The 19,101-nt window shown below is 37.9% G+C and overlaps 1 protein-coding gene across 2 annotated transcripts in view; it reads right to left on the bottom strand.

Moving 5' to 3' along the window:
• Window positions 1-287: 287 nt before the first annotated feature.
• Window positions 288-19,101, bottom strand: part of esrrb (estrogen-related receptor beta) — an 86,143-nt gene continuing 67,329 nt past the window's right edge. For both annotated transcript variants that reach the window (XM_048190340.1, XM_048190339.1), the window contains exons 6-7: window positions 9,077-9,346; window positions 288-4,937 (exon numbers count right to left, since the gene is read on the bottom strand). In XM_048190340.1, coding sequence (XP_048046297.1) covers window positions 4,693-4,937; window positions 9,077-9,346 — 515 coding nt within the window. In that variant the 3' untranslated portion in view covers window positions 288-4,692. The remainder of the gene's footprint in view (window positions 4,938-9,076; window positions 9,347-19,101) is intronic.

The raw sequence follows: 19,101 nt of genomic DNA on the forward strand, positions 1-19,101 counted from the left end.
CAAACACAAAGCAAAAATTAATTTTGCATAATAGGTCCCCTTTAAAGCATATTTAAACATTGAATTAGCTGTGATTTGTTAAAGTCTCATCCCAATTTTTTATATAATATTTGGATACTTGTGTATTTGAATTGCACTCTTTGTTTTGAGTGTGTTCATGAAATGATGCTGATCTTACCAAGATCTTACCTGAAATGACCTCCATCACGTAGATTTGGTACATGTGCACTAGATATTCTGACAGTAATTTTGTGAGGGGACTGACACGAAATGAACAGAACTCTAACACGGCTTTGAGAGTACGTCTTTGTTACTTTTTCATTTCTGACATAAAAAAAGAAAGTGACACAGGTGTTTGTTAAATGAACAATATTATTGTACAGCGTGGCCAAAGTGATTTAATATACACAATGAATATCTTGAGGAGAAACACAAAAGCCTTCGTCACTTTGACGTTTTGAACATTAAGGGACCAATTCTGACCCTGACATGCGGAGTTATAAGCAAATAAATAAATAGATATGCATCTTGTCCTTCCTAAACAGTGACTGGAGAGGCACAAATCAACATTCATGTCAACTGGGTAGATGATGAACGTGGCCAATTGTCCCATTGTCAAAAGAGTAGAAAACAAGCACCTAAATCTGTGCACCAAACAGGACGGGAAGAGTGTTTTGTGTGCTTTGGTGGTTAGTGTGGTGTATATGAAACAGACAGCTAACCTAGTTAATCTAGCGATAGCAGATGTTGTTACAGTCCTCAAAAACCAGTAGACATTACGACCGAACTGCTAGCTGACAACGGCTGAATAAAGGGCACTACGAAATAAAGGACTATTTACAGAATGGGTGAATGATGAGGTAGCTACGTGAATGTTGCATATATGTTAATTATTGTATGTCCATCTCAAGTGTAGGACTAACAGATGTTAATAAAACATTGCTGTACTATTGCGTTGCATTACGACGACAAAATGGTGTGTGATTTCGCAATTGCATACAGTAGCTTGAAGCGTCTGCATTCATGAAATTGAGAGGTGCGCATGATTTCGGTCAGAATTGATCCCTAATTGAACCCACACAGTTGCACTGCATAAAAAAATGAATCCCTGTATTATCTTCTCTTGCTATCCGTCTGGTCAGGTTGAGACTGTGGCGGCTTCAAGTTTTCTGGGAAGAGTTTTCAGAAATGCAGAGACAGATTCGACCTGGGGTGCGTGTCCTGTGCTCGCTGCTTAACTAGCATACTATGATGATTTGTTGGTGAAATGAACTTTCCCAAAACCATAGTAACATGGTTGCACCTCCGTCGTTTGGTCCAACAACATCGGACTGTTGTTAATGACATCATGCATGCACTGTAAAAAGTAATATGCTCTATCTACTTAATAAAATTGTGGCAACAGATTACGAGCAATATTATTAATTAAATTCAACATATAAGAATTGAGTTAGAATTAATCAAATGAATTGCTTAAAAGTCAACCTTTTAAAATGTGTAAAAATAGCAAACACCATTACAAAAACCACAAACTGACATAAAAAGCAAAGAATCAAACTACCCAACTAAATGAATACTGATCACCATAATGGTGACCAAACATTTTCAATAAAATCAACATCAACATCAAACCTCTGTTAATTCTTGTGTTTCTCTTTTCTTCAGTGATTCTGCTTATTATCATCAGGTGTCTTCAGTTTTGGTAATAAAAAAATAAGGGAGTTCTTAATTCATCTTTGACGTCTGTTATTCAGATATTTTTGTTTAAATTTTACTTGTTTTAAATGATTGACATTTAAGGAATCAATTTGATTAATTCTAACTTAATTCTATTTAGTGAATTTAATTAATAATATTGCTTGTAATCTGTTGCCAAAATGTTATGGAGTAGATATAGCGTATTACTTTTTACAGTGTGGGTGGTGAAGTAATAACTTCTGCTAATCGATTCAAGATCGCCAATAAGGTACGGTCACGTTTACTGCTGCTCAGTGAAATTTCACAGGCGAAATCCAGCCGTTTCAATAGGAATCCGTTATAAAGTTCCCCACGCAGACTTCTCACATGTTCAAACTTGTCATGCGAATTTGCTTGGTTTGAAAGTGCTTTATACACCTGGATCAATGGATCTTTTTTGCATGCAAAATTTCGCTAATGTGACGCACCTTTATCAGAAGTCAGATTATCACAGTTCATTTACACAAACAACAAAAAGCCATTCATTTTTTTAATCACATTAACATGCAGTATGTAATTTTGTACACTTTACTCAGAAGCTTTCTCTTACGTCATAATCCAGATTCCCTAACGCATTTACACTCAAAAACGGCACTGATTGTTGACACACTAAAATAAAATGAAATGTTTATTGAAAGATATATAATGTACTGCATTAGCTTGTTTATTGTGTCCAAGAGCATGATTTATATGAAGTCATACTTAACTAGAGCTGGGAAAATAAATCAATGCATCGAGAAATGATTCTGGATCGATTCTGAGATTTTCCAAATGCATTCTTATCCTCTTTTGAATCGATTCAGAGCTTAGTTTTTAACAGCAGATGGCACTGCTTTCTTTAGAAACTGCCGTACACTGCTTGCTTCCAATTCCTTACACACACCACTTCAACCTTCTATAAAATAATCGTTCATAAAAGCATTCTGAGGTGCAAGTACATTCTCAGACTCAGCCGAATGCACGAGCGCTCTTCTTCGTGAGCATTTGAGTGAGCGGTTAAAAACTAGCCTTGCGCGCCATCTGCTGTTAAAAACGAATCCCAGAATCGATTCCAGAGGGAATCGCGATGTATTCGGAAAATCTTACAATCGATCCATGAATCGAGAAACACTGATTTATTGTCGCAGCCCTAATACTAACAAGAAACTATGCTTCGAAGGTTGTGATGCTGTTTGCAAATGTTAGGTGGAACTATGGTTTCAGGAGGCACTGAATCATTAAACTATCCCAGCTAACAAAAATATATTCTAAGAACATTTTGATAACTTTCACATTAAAGCTGCAGACCGCAAAACGTCCAGTTTTTAAATGTTTTAAAAATGTTTTTTCTTGGTTATATGAACGTTAAGGGAACATTCCATTTGATAATATTTTCAAACATTATAAGAACATTACTTTGGAATGTTCTCTGAACGTTCTAAAAACGTTCAACTGAAATGTTTCAGAAAAAAATGTATAAAATAATGTTTTGAGAAGTCCAGATAACTTTGAACGAATTTTCTATTTTTGTTCGTTTGTTCATAACTTTGAGAAAACCTTGCCAGAGAACGTTCCCTGTTAGCTGGGATGTTGGTAATGACGGAACATGTGACCACGGTTGTTTTAGGAAACGCACCCCAGGACACAATCCCCCTCAGGTCCTTCGATCACAGTATCGACTCACGACAGCACCACAGTTCACTTCAAGTAAATGACATCAGTAGCGAATGCCGACAGAGAGCGAAATGTCATTGCTGCCGTTTTCAGAGCTCATGTTTGTTGGAAGCGGGATTTTCCTAATTGATATCTCGTACTAATGGCCGTACAGCTGTCCGGTGGATCTAGGGGTAATAAGCTGTTTATAGGGACGGCGACTTTGAAGGCCATTTTAGACACGACGCTATTGTGTCAACATGAGGTCAAACACCCCTCCTGTTCAATCTGCTGTCATCTTCCAAGAGCTAAAAATAAAGCTGGTGATAAAGACCTGCACCTGCCGCACACCTTCATTCGGATACATGGCTATAAAAGTCCGAGCAGATGACGGGCACCTCGTTTCCTCTGCCGGAGGCTTAACAAGCCCGAAATAGGCCGTTTGACATACGGGCATCTGATTGTTTGAGTCTCCTGGACTTCTGCCATGCATCGTAAATCCTTTGAAACCTGGCCCCCTCCCTTTCCAATGACCCATCATCCCTTGCTCGGCCCTCCGACTACATTTAGGCCAAAACATCAACGACAACAATAACAAGTAGTTTAAAAAAGCAGTACAGTGCAACACAAGAGGTGGGCGCTCCTCGTCCTCTCTCTCGCACACGCCACCCGCCCGTCGGCTCAATTTATTGCTGAGTTACTACAGAGTAAGATGAATGAGATCCTGGCTACGGACGTTTGGATAAACACGTCACAAATGTCGTCCTCCCGGTCGCGGATGGCCAGGATTCAGGAGGTATTTTCAAGGACGTCGGCAAGTTCGCATTTAGGGAAGAACCGGGCCGTCCAGACATCCTGCGGCTCGCCGCCATGAATATTTACAAGTCCTCAAGGTGTCCTGGTGTCGTCCGAGAGGCCGAGCCGTGACGTATGTTGGACTGAGGTTGTTCGCGACGCGTACGAGGGTCAGCTTCTCGAAAGCAGAATGAAAATGACCACCTATGTGAGACTATTCACTCTGAAATGACTTACAGATTCTTCCATCATTTATAACCACAGATCATGAACAAAAAGCATTACTGTACAAGTACATAGTATTTGTTATAATTTGTTTAAATTATTTTTTCCATTTATATTTACGCTTTAAACTGAGTTATTAATTTTTTTCAGGTCTTTAAAAACGCCTCAAGCCTCGGGCAGACGAGAGACGAGCGTCCTGCAACCTGCGTGTCCGTCGGAAGACCGTCTGTCCTCCGCAGTCAGACCGTCTCTGCCACGCCCCGCTCGCCGTGGCCTCCGTGATGTCACGTGACGACCGGCCAATCAGACCTTGGCCTCCAGCATTTCCAGGAAGAGTTTGTGCATGGGCACCTTGCCCTGCATCTTGATGCTGTAGAAGTGCTGAATGGCCTTGGTGGCCGTCTGCCGGAGCAGAGGCAGCGTCATGAGCAGCTTCCCCGCCCGCCGAGGGTCTTCTGTGTGCTGACAGCTCTCGTAGTCCTGCAGGGCTTCGTGAAGGGCGTCCTGGAGCTTCTGAACGGACTCCACGTCCTCTATGTGCATGGAGTCTGTCACGAGAGCAACAAACAACACGTACTGAGCACACGTACTGACATCTCACACTAGGGTTCAAATGTTTGAGGTCGGTAAGATTTAACGTTTTTGAAAGAGTCTCTTCTGCTTAACAGGGCTGCATTTATTTGATCAAAAACAGTGAAATATTATTCCAATGTAAAATAGCTGTTTTCTATGTGAATATATTATAAAATGTAATTTATTCCAGTGATTAAAGCTGAATTTTCAGCATCATTACTCCAGTCTTCAATGTCACATGATCCTTCAGAAATCATTCTAATATGATGATTTGCTGCTCAATAAACATTTATGATTATTATCAATGTTGAAAACAGTTGTGGAAACTGTGATACAATAACATTCAAGAGTTTGGGGTAAGTAAGATTAAAAAATAAAAGAAAGAAACTAGGTATGTACCGATATGAAAATTTTGTCCGAAACCGATAACCGATAATTCTTTATATCTGAAAGCCCATAACCGATATATTGGCCGATAAATCTAAATAAAAAATTTTATATAATTTTTTGAGACAAAAGTCTCACCATTAAAATCCCAAGCAATGTACAATTATAATGTTCTCATTATAATATTATGCAGCCTGTATGCGCTGTTTATTGCATTTAACTGTATTTCAATTTTTGAAGTGATTTCAATCATATTTCAAGCTACTGGAGTTTCTCGGCTGAAGAAAATAATCCATTATTTATCAACTTTAATCTGCCAAAATTTCTTATCGGGCCGATAACGATAACATTAAAACTGAACATATATCGTCCGATACTGATATGGTGGCCGATATATCGTGCATCCCTCAAAGAAACTGATATTTTTATTGAGCAAGAAAGCTTTAAATTGATCAAAAGTGACAACTTATCTTAAAGTTCTTAAATCAAGAAGCATTTTCTTGACAAGTAAAAATTATTTTCTTGTTTTCAGAAAAAATAAGTCAAAATTAAGTGAGTTTTTCCTTAAAACAAGCAAAATAATCTTATATCAAACCAAAAATAAGATATATAATCTTGTTTTCAGTTTGGATTAAGATTATTTTGCTTACCCCACTGGCAGATTATTTTGCTTGTTTTAAGGAAAAACTCACTTAATTTTGACTTATTTTTCCTAAAAACAAGAAAATAATTTTTACTTGTCAAGAAAATGCTTCTTGATCTAAGAATTTTTAGATATTTGGACTGGAAACAAGACAAAAATTCTAAGTAAGAACAGCATTTTTTGCAGCGTAGAGACAATGCACGTGACGTCACCATTGGCCATTATGACTGCGGTCACGCCCACTGAGTGGCAAAAGGCTTTGTGATTGACTGTACAAATAGCTTTGACACAAAACCTGAGGCATATATTTAAAAACTGCTGAAAGAAAAAAGAAGCAAATGGATCACTGCAATTCACAGAAACAGCTGGACTCCAGCAGAGAAACATGGATTTGCAGTTATCATTTTGTGCCAAATTGTTGGATTTTGAAGTAAAATCATTGTATTGTTATATATTGTATTGACAACTCATCAATTAAATATTTACCATCTTATATTCTGCATAATTGAGTGTTTTTACTGACAAAAACTATACATGTTTTAGGGCTGGACAATATGACAATATATATATATATAACATTGATATAAGTGATTACTCGGATTTAAACCTGCCTATATTGTAGTTATATAAAATATTCACAGGCAGATTAGCTTTATGTATTTCCCCGGCGTTGAAATCAGGCACATATAAATGTCAGGAAACACGACTCCTGGCTGCATGTCAATAATCATGGATTAGGTTTATTTGACATCATAAGGAACACTTTCGAGCCCAACCTTTAGTGTAATCGTTAGTTTAACTCGCGTTTTCACATTTTCCCCTATTAAATCCAGTCATGCAGCAGGTTCTGTTGCCACTCAGTCGTTCCGGCGGGAAAGTGACGTCGATGCATACCCTCTATAAAGACATTTATAATGTTACAAAAGATTCTATTTCAAATAAACGCTGTTCTTTAGAACTTTCTGTTCATCAAAGAATCCTGACAAATAAAATGCATCATGGTTTCCACAATAATATGTCTTTCCATCACAGGAATAAATTACATTTTAAAATATATCCACATAGAAAACAGTTATTTGTGAGCAGAAGAAACTTTTTTCAAAATCATTAAGAAAATGACCCCATACTTTTGAACGGTAGTCTATATAAGTATTAAAAAGTATTTATTTGACAATGCTTTATATTATAAATATGATCCATAATACTGTTTCCATATATCCTGATATTTATCATGTCAATAAAGCAGTAACAGTGCGTGTGAGAGAGTGTGTGAGTGTGTGCGCGCGTGTGCGGTGGAGCTTAAAAAAACACGTCTGAAGAAACAATTTCCTTGCAATCCATCAGAAAGAGTCTGTCGATACGATTGATAAACTGCTAATTACAAAATCAATGGCTATGAATTTTCACAGCTGTCAGACAGCGGCAGTCCCGCGAGAGCCATCGGACAGAGCGCGTCTCTCTCTCTCTCTCCGCACCGGGCCTGTCATCCCGCCGCACGGCAAAGGCCACCATCAGCATTTTCATTTTTCAGCCAGACAAAGAGAGACAGCGGCCGAGACGGCGGAATAAAGCGAGGCGAGCGCAGGCCGCATTGATCAGGCGGGGACGGGGCCTGCCTTCTGAAAAGCCAGCTGTCGATACGGCCGCTGTGTCTTCTCCTCTGAACAGGCCTTCGCTCGGTGATACTCATTCCATTCGACTTAACACATTTTATTGACAGCCCTGGTGTTCCTAATGAAATGCTAAATTTATCTCTGGCGGCGGCCGGGCCCCGTGGCTACTGTTATGGAGATACGGCGACACAGAAGGCGTTCAATTAAAAGCTCAACGCTCTTGTCTTTCCGTGCGCCCTTCATCTGTATCTCAGATGGAACGTGATGAGCGTGAGTGTGTTTGATTGTACTGTACCGACAAATAAAGAATACAGACGGACAGTGTGTGTACTGTACACGTCTTTGTTGAGTTGTTTGGATCAGGTTTTGAATTGATGCAGTGGTGGAATAACAATCAAATTATTTTCAAAACATTACATGCAGCTGTTTTGGTTTGTATATACTGTAAATGACAGTACTGTAAAGCGCTGCGGCATGGACATGTAAATATAAAGGCTAAATCTTTCCTGTAGCTCAGTGGTTAGAGCATGGCACTAGCAATGCCAAGGTCATGGGTTCGATCCCAGGGGATTGCGCATACTCGGATACAAAATGTATAGTATAATGCAATGTAAGTCGCTTTGAATAAAAGCGTCTGCCAAGTGCATAAATGTAAATCAGATATGATATAGGGAACTTACTTTAATAGTAATGTTCATCACAATTTTCTGATTAGAAATTTAGAATAATTGATTTTCTGTGCAATTTTTGCCTAACACTTGAAATATGTAATATGAGAGGGACACAGGAAAATTATGATAAAACATTATGAAAATTAAATGAAGAATTTTTTTTTCCAGATAAATTTAACTCAAAATGTGACAAATGTGGTTGGGTTAATGTGTTAAAGAAAAAAAATCTATATGCAATTATTTGTTAGATTTTTTGTAAGCTTAATTAAACTAAACACAATCCTTTTGGAACAATTTAAATCCATGGTTTAAATTAAATTAAATTTAGATGGATGGATGGATAATTAATGTTAAATCTACATACAAAATGTTTTTTCTGCTCACCAAGACTGCATTTATTCAATCAAAAATACAGTAAAAACATTAAAATTTTGACATCTTTTTTCTATGTAAATATATATAGTAAAATGTAATTTATTCCTGTGATCAAAGCTGAATTTTCAGCATCATTACTCCAGTCTTCAGTGTCACATGATCCTTCAGAAATCATTCTGATATGATGATTTGATGCTCAAGAAACATTTATGATTATTATAAATATATTTTTGTGGAAACTATGATACATTTTATTTTTCAGGATTATTTAATGAATAGAAAGCTCAAAAGAACAGCATTTATTTGACATAGAAATTGTTTGTAAAAATATAAATGAATTAAAAGTATCAGTTTCTTAAAACTAAACTCTTACTGACCCCAAACTTTTGAACGGTGTTGTATGTATAAATATATTCTCATCACACCTGAGTTGGCGAGTGCGATGGCCTTCAGTGTGACGAACTCCTCTTTCTCCACCTTCAGTTTCTTGTACTTGCGCACAAGCTGCAGGATGGACACGTAGAGGTCCAGCAGGCCCGTGAGCCGCGAGTGCTCCTCGTCCATCACGTAGTCCTCCGCGTACACCAGCTCATCCTCGTAGGGCAGCGAGCGGAACACGATGCTGAGGATCAGGATCTCCATCCATGCGCTCTGCAGTAGACTCATCTGGTCTCCAAGAGAAAGGCTGGAGAAACCTGAGCAAGAGACGAGACGTTCTTCATTCATTACAAAATTCTGTACGATATGAATGAAGGGAATGTGACTGAGTCAGGTTAGTCAGGTTAGATGCCATATTGAATTTCCTAATACCCCCATGTCATCCTTTCCAACGTGATTACGTAATGTGTGGTGCATCGCAGAGCAGTGCATAGTATATGCACTATATAATAAAAGTATATAATTTTATTTATTTTTTTAGAAAATGTCCGATGGTTTCTCTAGATAAGACTCTTATTCCTCATCATGTAGAGCTCTTTGAAGCTGCACTGAAACTGACATTTGGACCTTCAACCTGTTGAACCCCAGTGAAGTCCACTATATGGAGAAAAATCAGGACATTTTAATTCTGAAGTGAACTAATCCTTTAACATGGATGAAAATGAGGCTGTGAGGGACAGAGGGACAGTCTTTACAATGGCAAGCACTGTATAAAGGTCCTAGATCATGTAATTTTCACAACTCACAACTTTTAAAATTGTTTCATGGTGTTTTTGTCAACTTGACTAAGGTCTATGGGCAGCCTGGGGCTAGTTGTCACACAGGGACTCAGATCTCTATGAGGATTTTTCAGTCACAAAGTTGTTTTCTGACAGTGGTTTTATGTCTTAAATTGTATATTTATTGTGAAGCTTGTCCTTTAAATTAAAATTCATTATCATCGTATTTTCTGTAACATTTGATACACAATACAACTGCAGTGACGTATATTAAAAATCATGTTTCAAAATTTGTTTTCAGCTTAAATTCTGCTGAAAGGTCTACAATAGACTGTTTTAATAGGAAATATTGTTGTGGCAACTTGCCGCATATATTGTGACAACATGCCCCCCAGTGTGTGTATGTGTATCCCGGACGAGCCCCCAGATCTGTTCGATATTTATCATAACACCTGCTTTGATCATTGATATGCAATTTTCTTTTAGGTGTATAACTGCCACCTCCTTCCTGGAATCCTACATAAAAGAAAATAAATAATTATTAATTAATGTATATAAAACAATAGTATGGTATGAAGTAATTTAGTTGAGTGAGTATTTTCTTATTTTCTACAATTGGCGGACACTGAAGAGCATGACAAACCGCACAACAAATACAAAAAACATTTAATTTCCCCTTTAAGGTTACTGTTTAATACAGAAATACCAGAGTAACACTCATAAATATCGTATAAGGCTCATTGTATGTGCTCTTTATTCATGTTTCCTCTGCTCTGACAGCTGTCAATAAACTCTTTAGTGATGTTCGCCAGCACATTTGCACATCATATGAGTCGCGCTCCCAGCGTCTGATGATTAAAATGATTGCTTTACAAGTCGACTAAAGCGGCGCTATCTGCCGCGCTCACGATTAAAGAGCTGATAGATTACAGTATTGATCGCCTCACCCCGCCATACCTGACCCCAAACCTTCATATGAATGGTCTTATTGAGGCAGAGATGAGCGGGCGATGTCTATCTGCCGCCAGGTGACACTTTGCAGTGTTTGCGGGCCGACAGACAGAAAGAGCCAGAGGAAAATAAGAAAGCGGGAAAAAGGGGAAGCTGAGTGTTTAATTTCCTTTATCAGGTGGGCAAACAGCTGGAGGATACATTAATTAACAGATTGCGATCAGGACTGCGGGGCCCCTGACAATGTGAAGAGGGATCAATAAGGGCCTCGGAATGGAGGTGGCGGGATGAACGGGGACAGCCGGAGAACAGGTCAGCACAGAAGCGCTCCGTACTTACGGCAAACGTGTGCAGGTGCTGCTGGCCTCGTTTCTAAGCATACACAAAAGGCTGGGTTCATGGATCAGAGATTCATATGCAAAGCACATTGATTCCCAGCTAACAGTGAATGAATGTTCTGGCAAGGTTATGAACAAACATTCTTCCAGTGGTGTTAATAGAACGCTTGTTCAAAGTTATCTGGAATTTAATAATGTTGTCAAAACGTTAACACAAAACATTATTTATACATTGTTCATGGAATGTTTTTTTCTGAAACATTTTAGTTGGATGTTCGTCTAATGTTTTTTAAATGTTACTATTTGTTTCTTGTTTCAGAACATTCAAAAGTAACATTTCCATAATGCCTGAAGAATGATCAAATGGAATGTTGATTCAATTCAGTTTAGTAAGTGTCAATGTTGATACATTCTAAGACCATTTGGCTAACATTCCCATTAAGTTGTGAAAACGTTATTTCTGAATGTTCCCTGAATGTTCAAAACATCCAGTTTTTAAAAACATTCTTTCTTGGTTATGCAAATGTTGAGGGAACATTCACTTTCCTAATTTTTCAAACATTATGGGAACGTTACTTTTGAATGTTGTCTGAATGTTTTGAAACAAGTAGCAACATTTAAAAAACATTAGACTAACATTCAACTGAAATGTTTCAGGTTAAAATGTTCCATAAACATTATTAAAAGACCAGATGACTGAATGAATGTTCTAATAACGTTACTGAAAGAATGTTTGAGAAACATTTCCTGTAAGCTAGGATTATTCAGCTCAATTCAATTCAAATTTAGTTCTCATTCGATAGTGTCAGTGCAGTTAAATCGATTATATTATTGAACATTAATGGTCTTTTAAAGCCTGAATGTAAAGCAATTGATTGAATATTGATGTCTTTTATCATTTTACTGCTGTTGAGGTTTTATAAAGTTTTGCGTTGTGCACAAGAACAGCCCTTACCGTGGTAAAATCACTGTAACACATGGCCTCATGGCTTATTTCAAAGGAGACGGATCAAGTCTTTACATTTTGACGAAAGATTATGACAATCATCTTTTAATTGTAAAAAGACAAGGAACAAAGCATTAGGCGAGAAAATAGGAAACAATTAGCTTTGACTGTAGGAGTTTAATGTTTGTTAACGCCACAATAGTTTTTAACCTCTGTCTCAGAATGTTGACTTTAACTTCAAATGAGCTGCTCATGTAGAAATGTTTCTGAAATCTTGGTTTTTACTCTCTGTGGAAAAACAGCCGCCATTGTGATCTATCTTAAGCACTAGTAAAAAATGTAATCAGTTTTTAGCTTGTTTTTATGCATCCCTATAAAGTTCATTGCTGGAAACATCTTCTGTAACAAAGACAAGCTCGGCCGTCTCCCCGTGAAATATTTCACGCTCGCTAAATCAAAGGCCTCAATTCTGTAAAAAGGCAAAAGCAGAAACCTTCGCAAAAAGGCTTTTTACGAGTCCGGCAGCCTTTTACAAACAAAATAACCATAAAAAATGACAAGTTTTAATCTGCCTGTATTCACAAGCTTATATCTGAAAATTTATTTCCGTGAGTTTATGGCTGCGGTCTCCTCCTCCTCCTCACGCTGATGGTTTGTTGGTGGAGTTTGTGTGAGTTTCACTGTCAATCAACAGCGTCTCTCGAAAGCAAACTCTTCAGCCCATGTCACATGATGCTGAAAATAATGATATATCATTCTTAAGAAGTTTGCATGATGCAAATATCATGTCGTGTCAAACTATATTTGATGGATCGTAGAGCACCTTATTCTCAAGTCATATGATGAACTCATCATTAAAAAAGCATTTCATTTAATGCCCACATCCACAAGTGTGTAGATATGCTTTTGAAATCAAAGACATAAACTTGAATTACACAGATCTGCATCCGTGGATGATTTATGCATTATTAAACATCAGTCCCACAGTGAGGACTGTTATATCAGGAGTGATTTCAGAAATCATGTGCTTCCTCTTTTGATCTTGAGCAGATGTCTGGACTTCAGGTATTTCATCTTTAGTTTGTTTTTGTAAGACATTAAATATTTAAACTAACACATTTCACCATAGTTGATTAATAACAGTACATTTAGACAATTGTTCTGTTTTTAAAGTTTTCTGAAATGTTGTTTAAAAATGCAAATGATGCATCTGATTAAATGCACACTAATTTGCATAAGTTTTCAGAACAGAAATGTGAACATTGGAAAAAGCCAGGTACAAAATTCTTGTTTATTTATGGAAGCTTGTTTCCGCCACTGAATAAACAATGAAAAAGGGTAATTGCAACTTTTTATCTTGCAATTCTGACTTTTTTCTAAGAACTGTGTGATATAAACTTGATATAATGTCAGAATTGTGAGATATTAAGTTGCAATTGTCTGTTATAAAGTCAGAATTGTGAGATAGAAACTTTAGAATATAGATGGTAATAAAACTGTAAAGTTTGGTGCATGTAAAGTGGAAAGCAGGCTTTAAAGATATGTATTGTAATTGGCTTAAAAAATACATAATGTTTTAATAAAAAAATGTAAGAAAGGTTTGTGTGAGGTCCAGAGTCTAGAAATGACTCTTAACTCACTATAAAAGCAACAGAAGTCAATGGACTGTGATAAAAACAAATGTGTGTTAGTGTGATTCCTCTACATTTTGCATGACATCACCAGCAGGGACCCAATCAATACATGTCTGCTCATAAATTACGCTGCTCCATAAATAATTTCACATGTCCCTTGAGCTCATGCGTCTGTCTCACCTCATCTCATGCCAAAACACACTTTCAAATAAAACCATGCAGCAGATTCCACCTCGCAGTCTTTTTGATCCAACCCTAAAACTACTATCATATCTTACTCTAAAGATAAGATGTTTGCCTTCATAATATTTCTTTAAAAAAAAAATTTAAAACTCGCTCACCTGTGATACATTTTTTGACTTTTTATACATGATGGATGGAAATACCTTCCATTACCAAGTCATTAAGAAAAAGTGCATGTCTGCAAAATAATATTATGTTGCTTCTTGCTGGTTTCATGACAATTTCAAAGTGAAATGTTCTGTGGGTGACACTAAAAACATGTTCAGAAACAGATGAACATCAATCTGGCAATGTTTTATTGTACTTATTGCACCAGATTCTGAAATTAAATATCCGGTGAGTGACGCTAAAATGTCACATTTTAAAATAATGCAGCAGATGTTGACAAAAGCAGACATGAGATAAAAACACATTTGCAACCATGCAATATTAATTTAATTCTAGAAGTTTTTCAGCTCTTTTATCATGACTCGCATCACAAGTGCAGTGCTGTACCAGGTGAGCGAGCAAGTTTACTATGTCAGATAAGCCAAACATATGGAGCTGGTCATGTGATGCAAACACCAATATTTTTTTTTACAAACTATGCACTATAATAAGTGTTTTGAGGCGATAATATAGCATTTGAAAGGAATTGTGCAAAAAAGGTCTTTATTAATTGATAATCTGCACCTGTAATCATAGTTTGTGTGAAAAGAAATAAAAAAGTTGGTGTTTTACTGCCACTAGAGTTCATTCCAGTTGGAAACTGCAGTGAATTGTACATATAGCTACATTTTTTGAGCAAAAATGTAGGTAGAGGTATGTTTCACCAAATAAGCCTATGTTGTCAATTGTGTAAGTAAAATGGCTTCTGAGTGCCGTTTCATGTTGACTTTAAATGAAGATCTATTGAACACTTTACTAACATTAAGCGTACCTTCAGAAGCCAGTGCAGGGCTAGAGATCATTTAGTCAGTGAAGTGTGAACGATATGACGTTTGGTTCTGTTAAATACAGTAATACCCTTGTCTTAATCTGCGTCCCTTGACCTTCTGACCGGCCCGCACCACTGCGTACTCGTCCCCAGAGACACCGCTGGGCCTGACATGAGCCGTTCAGCTTGATGACAGGCCAGAAACGAGGTTTAATCAGTCACGTAATTACACATCATTTATTTCTGCTGCTAAACTGATTCTGTGGTTAATGAGTAGCCGTGTAGTATTGACGGACCAAAACAGCTTCCTCGAGGGACTGACCCCACGTGTCTTCTGTGTGTCTTTAGCTATGGATAATAACTGTAACGGACAAATTAACAGAACGGAGTTATGAAAAAGTGAACATTACATTTCGGAAGTGCATTTTTAAAGAACACTACGCAGCAGGATATCTATGATCTGAGTTAGTTTGCAGTGTTCACTTAAGCACCCGAAATAGCCACAGCAAAGCTTCTTTCTCATTCTTTGCTTAGACGTTTGAAATACCCTGGTGCATCTACCAACCCAGAAAACATGAAAAAGGACAATCCAGTAACTTAGTTTTGGTAAGCCTTTCTCTGCAAGTCTCGCTAGCTTGGAGAGCCTGAAGTTGATCCTGGCAAGATCGATTGATAAAAAAGGAGCGATACTTTGGAAAAAATATTAGACCATTCACAGCATTTGACAGCAATCATAAACGTTAGCCTGTATGACTCTGTTTGACAAACAGGTACGCTATGTATAGTGGGCGTCCATATGGGTTTTACACAAAAGATGAACATGACGGCACATGCTAGTGGATGAGTTGAATCAACTCCACAGCAACTACATCAAATTTATCCACTAACCATTCAGAAACGTCTAAAAGTTGTAACTTCTTCCTGAGTCTCTCCATCAGTGTCGACTCCGGTTTGAACAATGTAAGGCTGAACACTTTCGTCATTTTGGCTGCGTGAGATTCTCCAGCTTTGTTGCTGTTGAGCTGTTAAAGCTCCGCCCTCTTCTGGAAAGGGGGCGGGAGCAGCAGCTCATTTGCATTTAAAGGGACACACACAAAAACGGCGTGTTTTTGCTCACACCCAAATAGGGCAAATTTGACAAGCTATAATAAATGATCTGTGGGGTATTTTGAGCTGAAACTTCACAGACACATTCTGGGGACACCAGAGACTGATATATAATAGGTCCCCTTTAAAGGCGTTTACCAGCCAAAGCAAACTTTTCTGGAAAGTTGACTTTTTATGTGCGAAACAAACTCCAACAAAACACGTTTTGGCCTGATTTTTGCTCTAAATTATGTCACACCAGTTTCAATTTAACTTGAAGTATATCACAAGCCAACATTTCTGTGCGAGTGGGACATGACTGCATCTTCTCTGCTCACACTCTGGTACTCAACACATGGTGGACCGCTAATGGCACGTTGCTGATTAGTTGGCTTTCCTGGGCAACTAGTCAACTAAGTAGAGAGCACTAGAGCAAAGACTCTTGTCTTCTGTGGCAGATGCCCCTCACTCACCTCTCCCATCTCATGCACGGGTGGTGAAGGGGTCGGATCCGGGCTTTGATTGCCCCATCCATCATGATCGGTGGCGCTGAAGCCCGTCAATGGTTAAATTGAATATACTAAGGCCTGTCGGTCGGTGTCTATATTTAATAAAGGCCGCTGATGAGGTGCTGATTTATCGGCCGGCAGTATTCACACTCCATTACAAGGAGATTACACAGCTCGAGCTGGATCAGCCTCGGCAACACAGTAAGGAGATTTCACCATTTAATGACAACGAAGAGAGAGGGAGATGGGTGGATACAAGCGGAATCACTGTATGTACGAGGGGAATTATCCACCGTCATGAGGGGTGACGTGATGCTTGTTAAATGTAGGCTTGATGCTTGCAGGTTAACTTCATACGCTTTACCAAACAAAGCAGTTTAATGCATGTGCTCATGAACTTATTCTGACTTGATAACTGACTGAATGTGAAAACTGGACTGAGGAGAAAAATATACAAATGCAGTTTGGCTGGTCGAGGTGGTGTAAAGTTTGGGTCAAATTTGTGTGCAAAATAGGTCTTTTATCTATTGTCAATAGTGTAGTGAATTATGAAGCACATCTCACACAGAAATCACTTTCAAACCAAGCTGCTCTCTGTTGGTCAGTGGTTGGTCTGGTGAATTTGCATGAACCCTTTGTGAAATCTGCATGGGGAAATGTTTCACCCTCATGAGAAGTTCCAGATGGCATGGATTCCTATTGAAATGACTGGATTTTTCCCGCACCTTTATTGTGGGTTGTGCATCATAACTGGAATAAAACCTCAGAAGTGACTGATGTTGCAGTCATTTCAATAAGAATCCACATGATTGAGAATTTATTGTAAGAGTGAACAATTTTCCCACACATAATTCGGTTCAAGCGGGTTAATGTGAATTTGACACGGGTTTGAAAGTCATTTCTGTGTGAGCTGCACTTCAGACATTGTTACATTGTTGTTTACTTTTAAAGAATTCTCTGTTTAAGGACTACAACAACGGCTGGTAGGGACTACAACAAGCTTCTTCTGTGTGAGCTGTTCTTAAAGGGTTAGTTCACCCAAAAATGAAAATGTCATTTATTACTCACCCTCGTGTCGTTCCACACCCGTAAGACCTTTGTTCATCTTCAGAACACAAATTAAGATATTTTTGATGAAATCCGATGGCTCAGTGAGGCCTGAGCAATGACATTTCCTCTCTCAAGATCCATTAATGTACTAAAAACATATTTAAATCAGTTCATGTGAGTACAGTGGTTCAATATTAATATTATAAAGCCACGAGAATATTTTTGGTGCGCCAAAAAAACAAAATAACGACTTATATAGTGATGGCCGATTTCAAAACACTGCTTCAGGAAGCTTCGGATCAATAAATTAATCAGTGTGTCGAATCAGCGGTTCGGAGCACCAAAGTCACATGATTTCAGCAGTTTGACACAAGATCCGAATCATGATTCGACACGCTGATTCATTTATGATCCGAAGCTTCCTGAAGCAGTGTTTTGAAATCGACCATCACTAAATAAGTCGTTATTTTGTTTTTTTGGCGCTCCAAAAATATTCTCGTGGCTTTATAATATTAATATTGAAACCACTGTACTCACAATGAAACTGATTTAAATATGTTTTTAGTACATTAATGGATCTTGAGAGAGGAAATGTCATTGCTGGCTATGGAGGCCGCACTGAGGCCTCACCATTGGATTTCAACTAAAATATCTTAATTTGTGTTCAATGATCAACAAAGGTCTTATGGGTGTGGAACGGCATGAGGGTGAGTAATAAATGACAGAATTATCATTTTTGGGTGAACTAACCCTTTAATACATCGCTACACTATTGACAATAGACAATGGACTTTTCTCGCTTGTTAACTCCCTGAGGTCTGAAAACGCGCCGGCGCGTTTTGCAGGATTTTTTTCACATTGCAGCAAAACAGACTTAAAATACTCCGTCATTTTTTGTCATAGAGACATAAGTAATATATCAATTGAAACTATAGAATGTCTTCTTTTATTTGTATACACTCAGAGTAAAAACACAATGTTGTGCTTTTTGTAAAATAAAGAAAACTAACATGATGCGTGATCTCTCGTCTCCCTCTGAACGAAGTCCAATCTGATAGTTCTTAGAAAATTAACTGTAACTTATGAATACTAATGACAAAAAAAAGGACACTTACGTCTAAAGAAATGTTGAAATGTCAGGTTTTAAATCGTGCAAGTCAAATCGAAAACAAACATTCTGTGTTTATGTAATCTGTATGAAAAGAGAGCCATGTCAGAAATCCGTGATTCAGCTCATTATCCGCTAATGCGGCCACGCCCACGGAGCCAGCGCTATTCAGACGCAAATTCAGAGGCAATACATGCATTCATCGTCTCAATCGTGTATTTATTGTCTTGAAAAGTGTTTATTTGGATGTTAAAGCAATGGTTAGTGATCTCTAGAAGACATGCCGTTAGTTCCTAGTTCCTTTTCTTCTTTATATGAATTTGTGGCCTAAAGGTGTACAGAGAGCGCCCTCTGGCTGCAAGTATGAATTGAAAAGTATCAGTAAAAGTTGACAGTATCCAGCACTCATAGTGATGACAATAAATATTGCTTCTCAGTATAGAAAATTGACATAAATATATAAGAATCCATCAATATTTCTCCAAATGTGCATGCTTTTAAGCTAAAAGCCT

This window comes from Megalobrama amblycephala, linkage group LG5, assembly GCF_018812025.1.
Source record: "Megalobrama amblycephala isolate DHTTF-2021 linkage group LG5, ASM1881202v1, whole genome shotgun sequence".
Lineage (NCBI taxonomy): Eukaryota > Metazoa > Chordata > Actinopteri > Cypriniformes > Xenocyprididae > Megalobrama > Megalobrama amblycephala.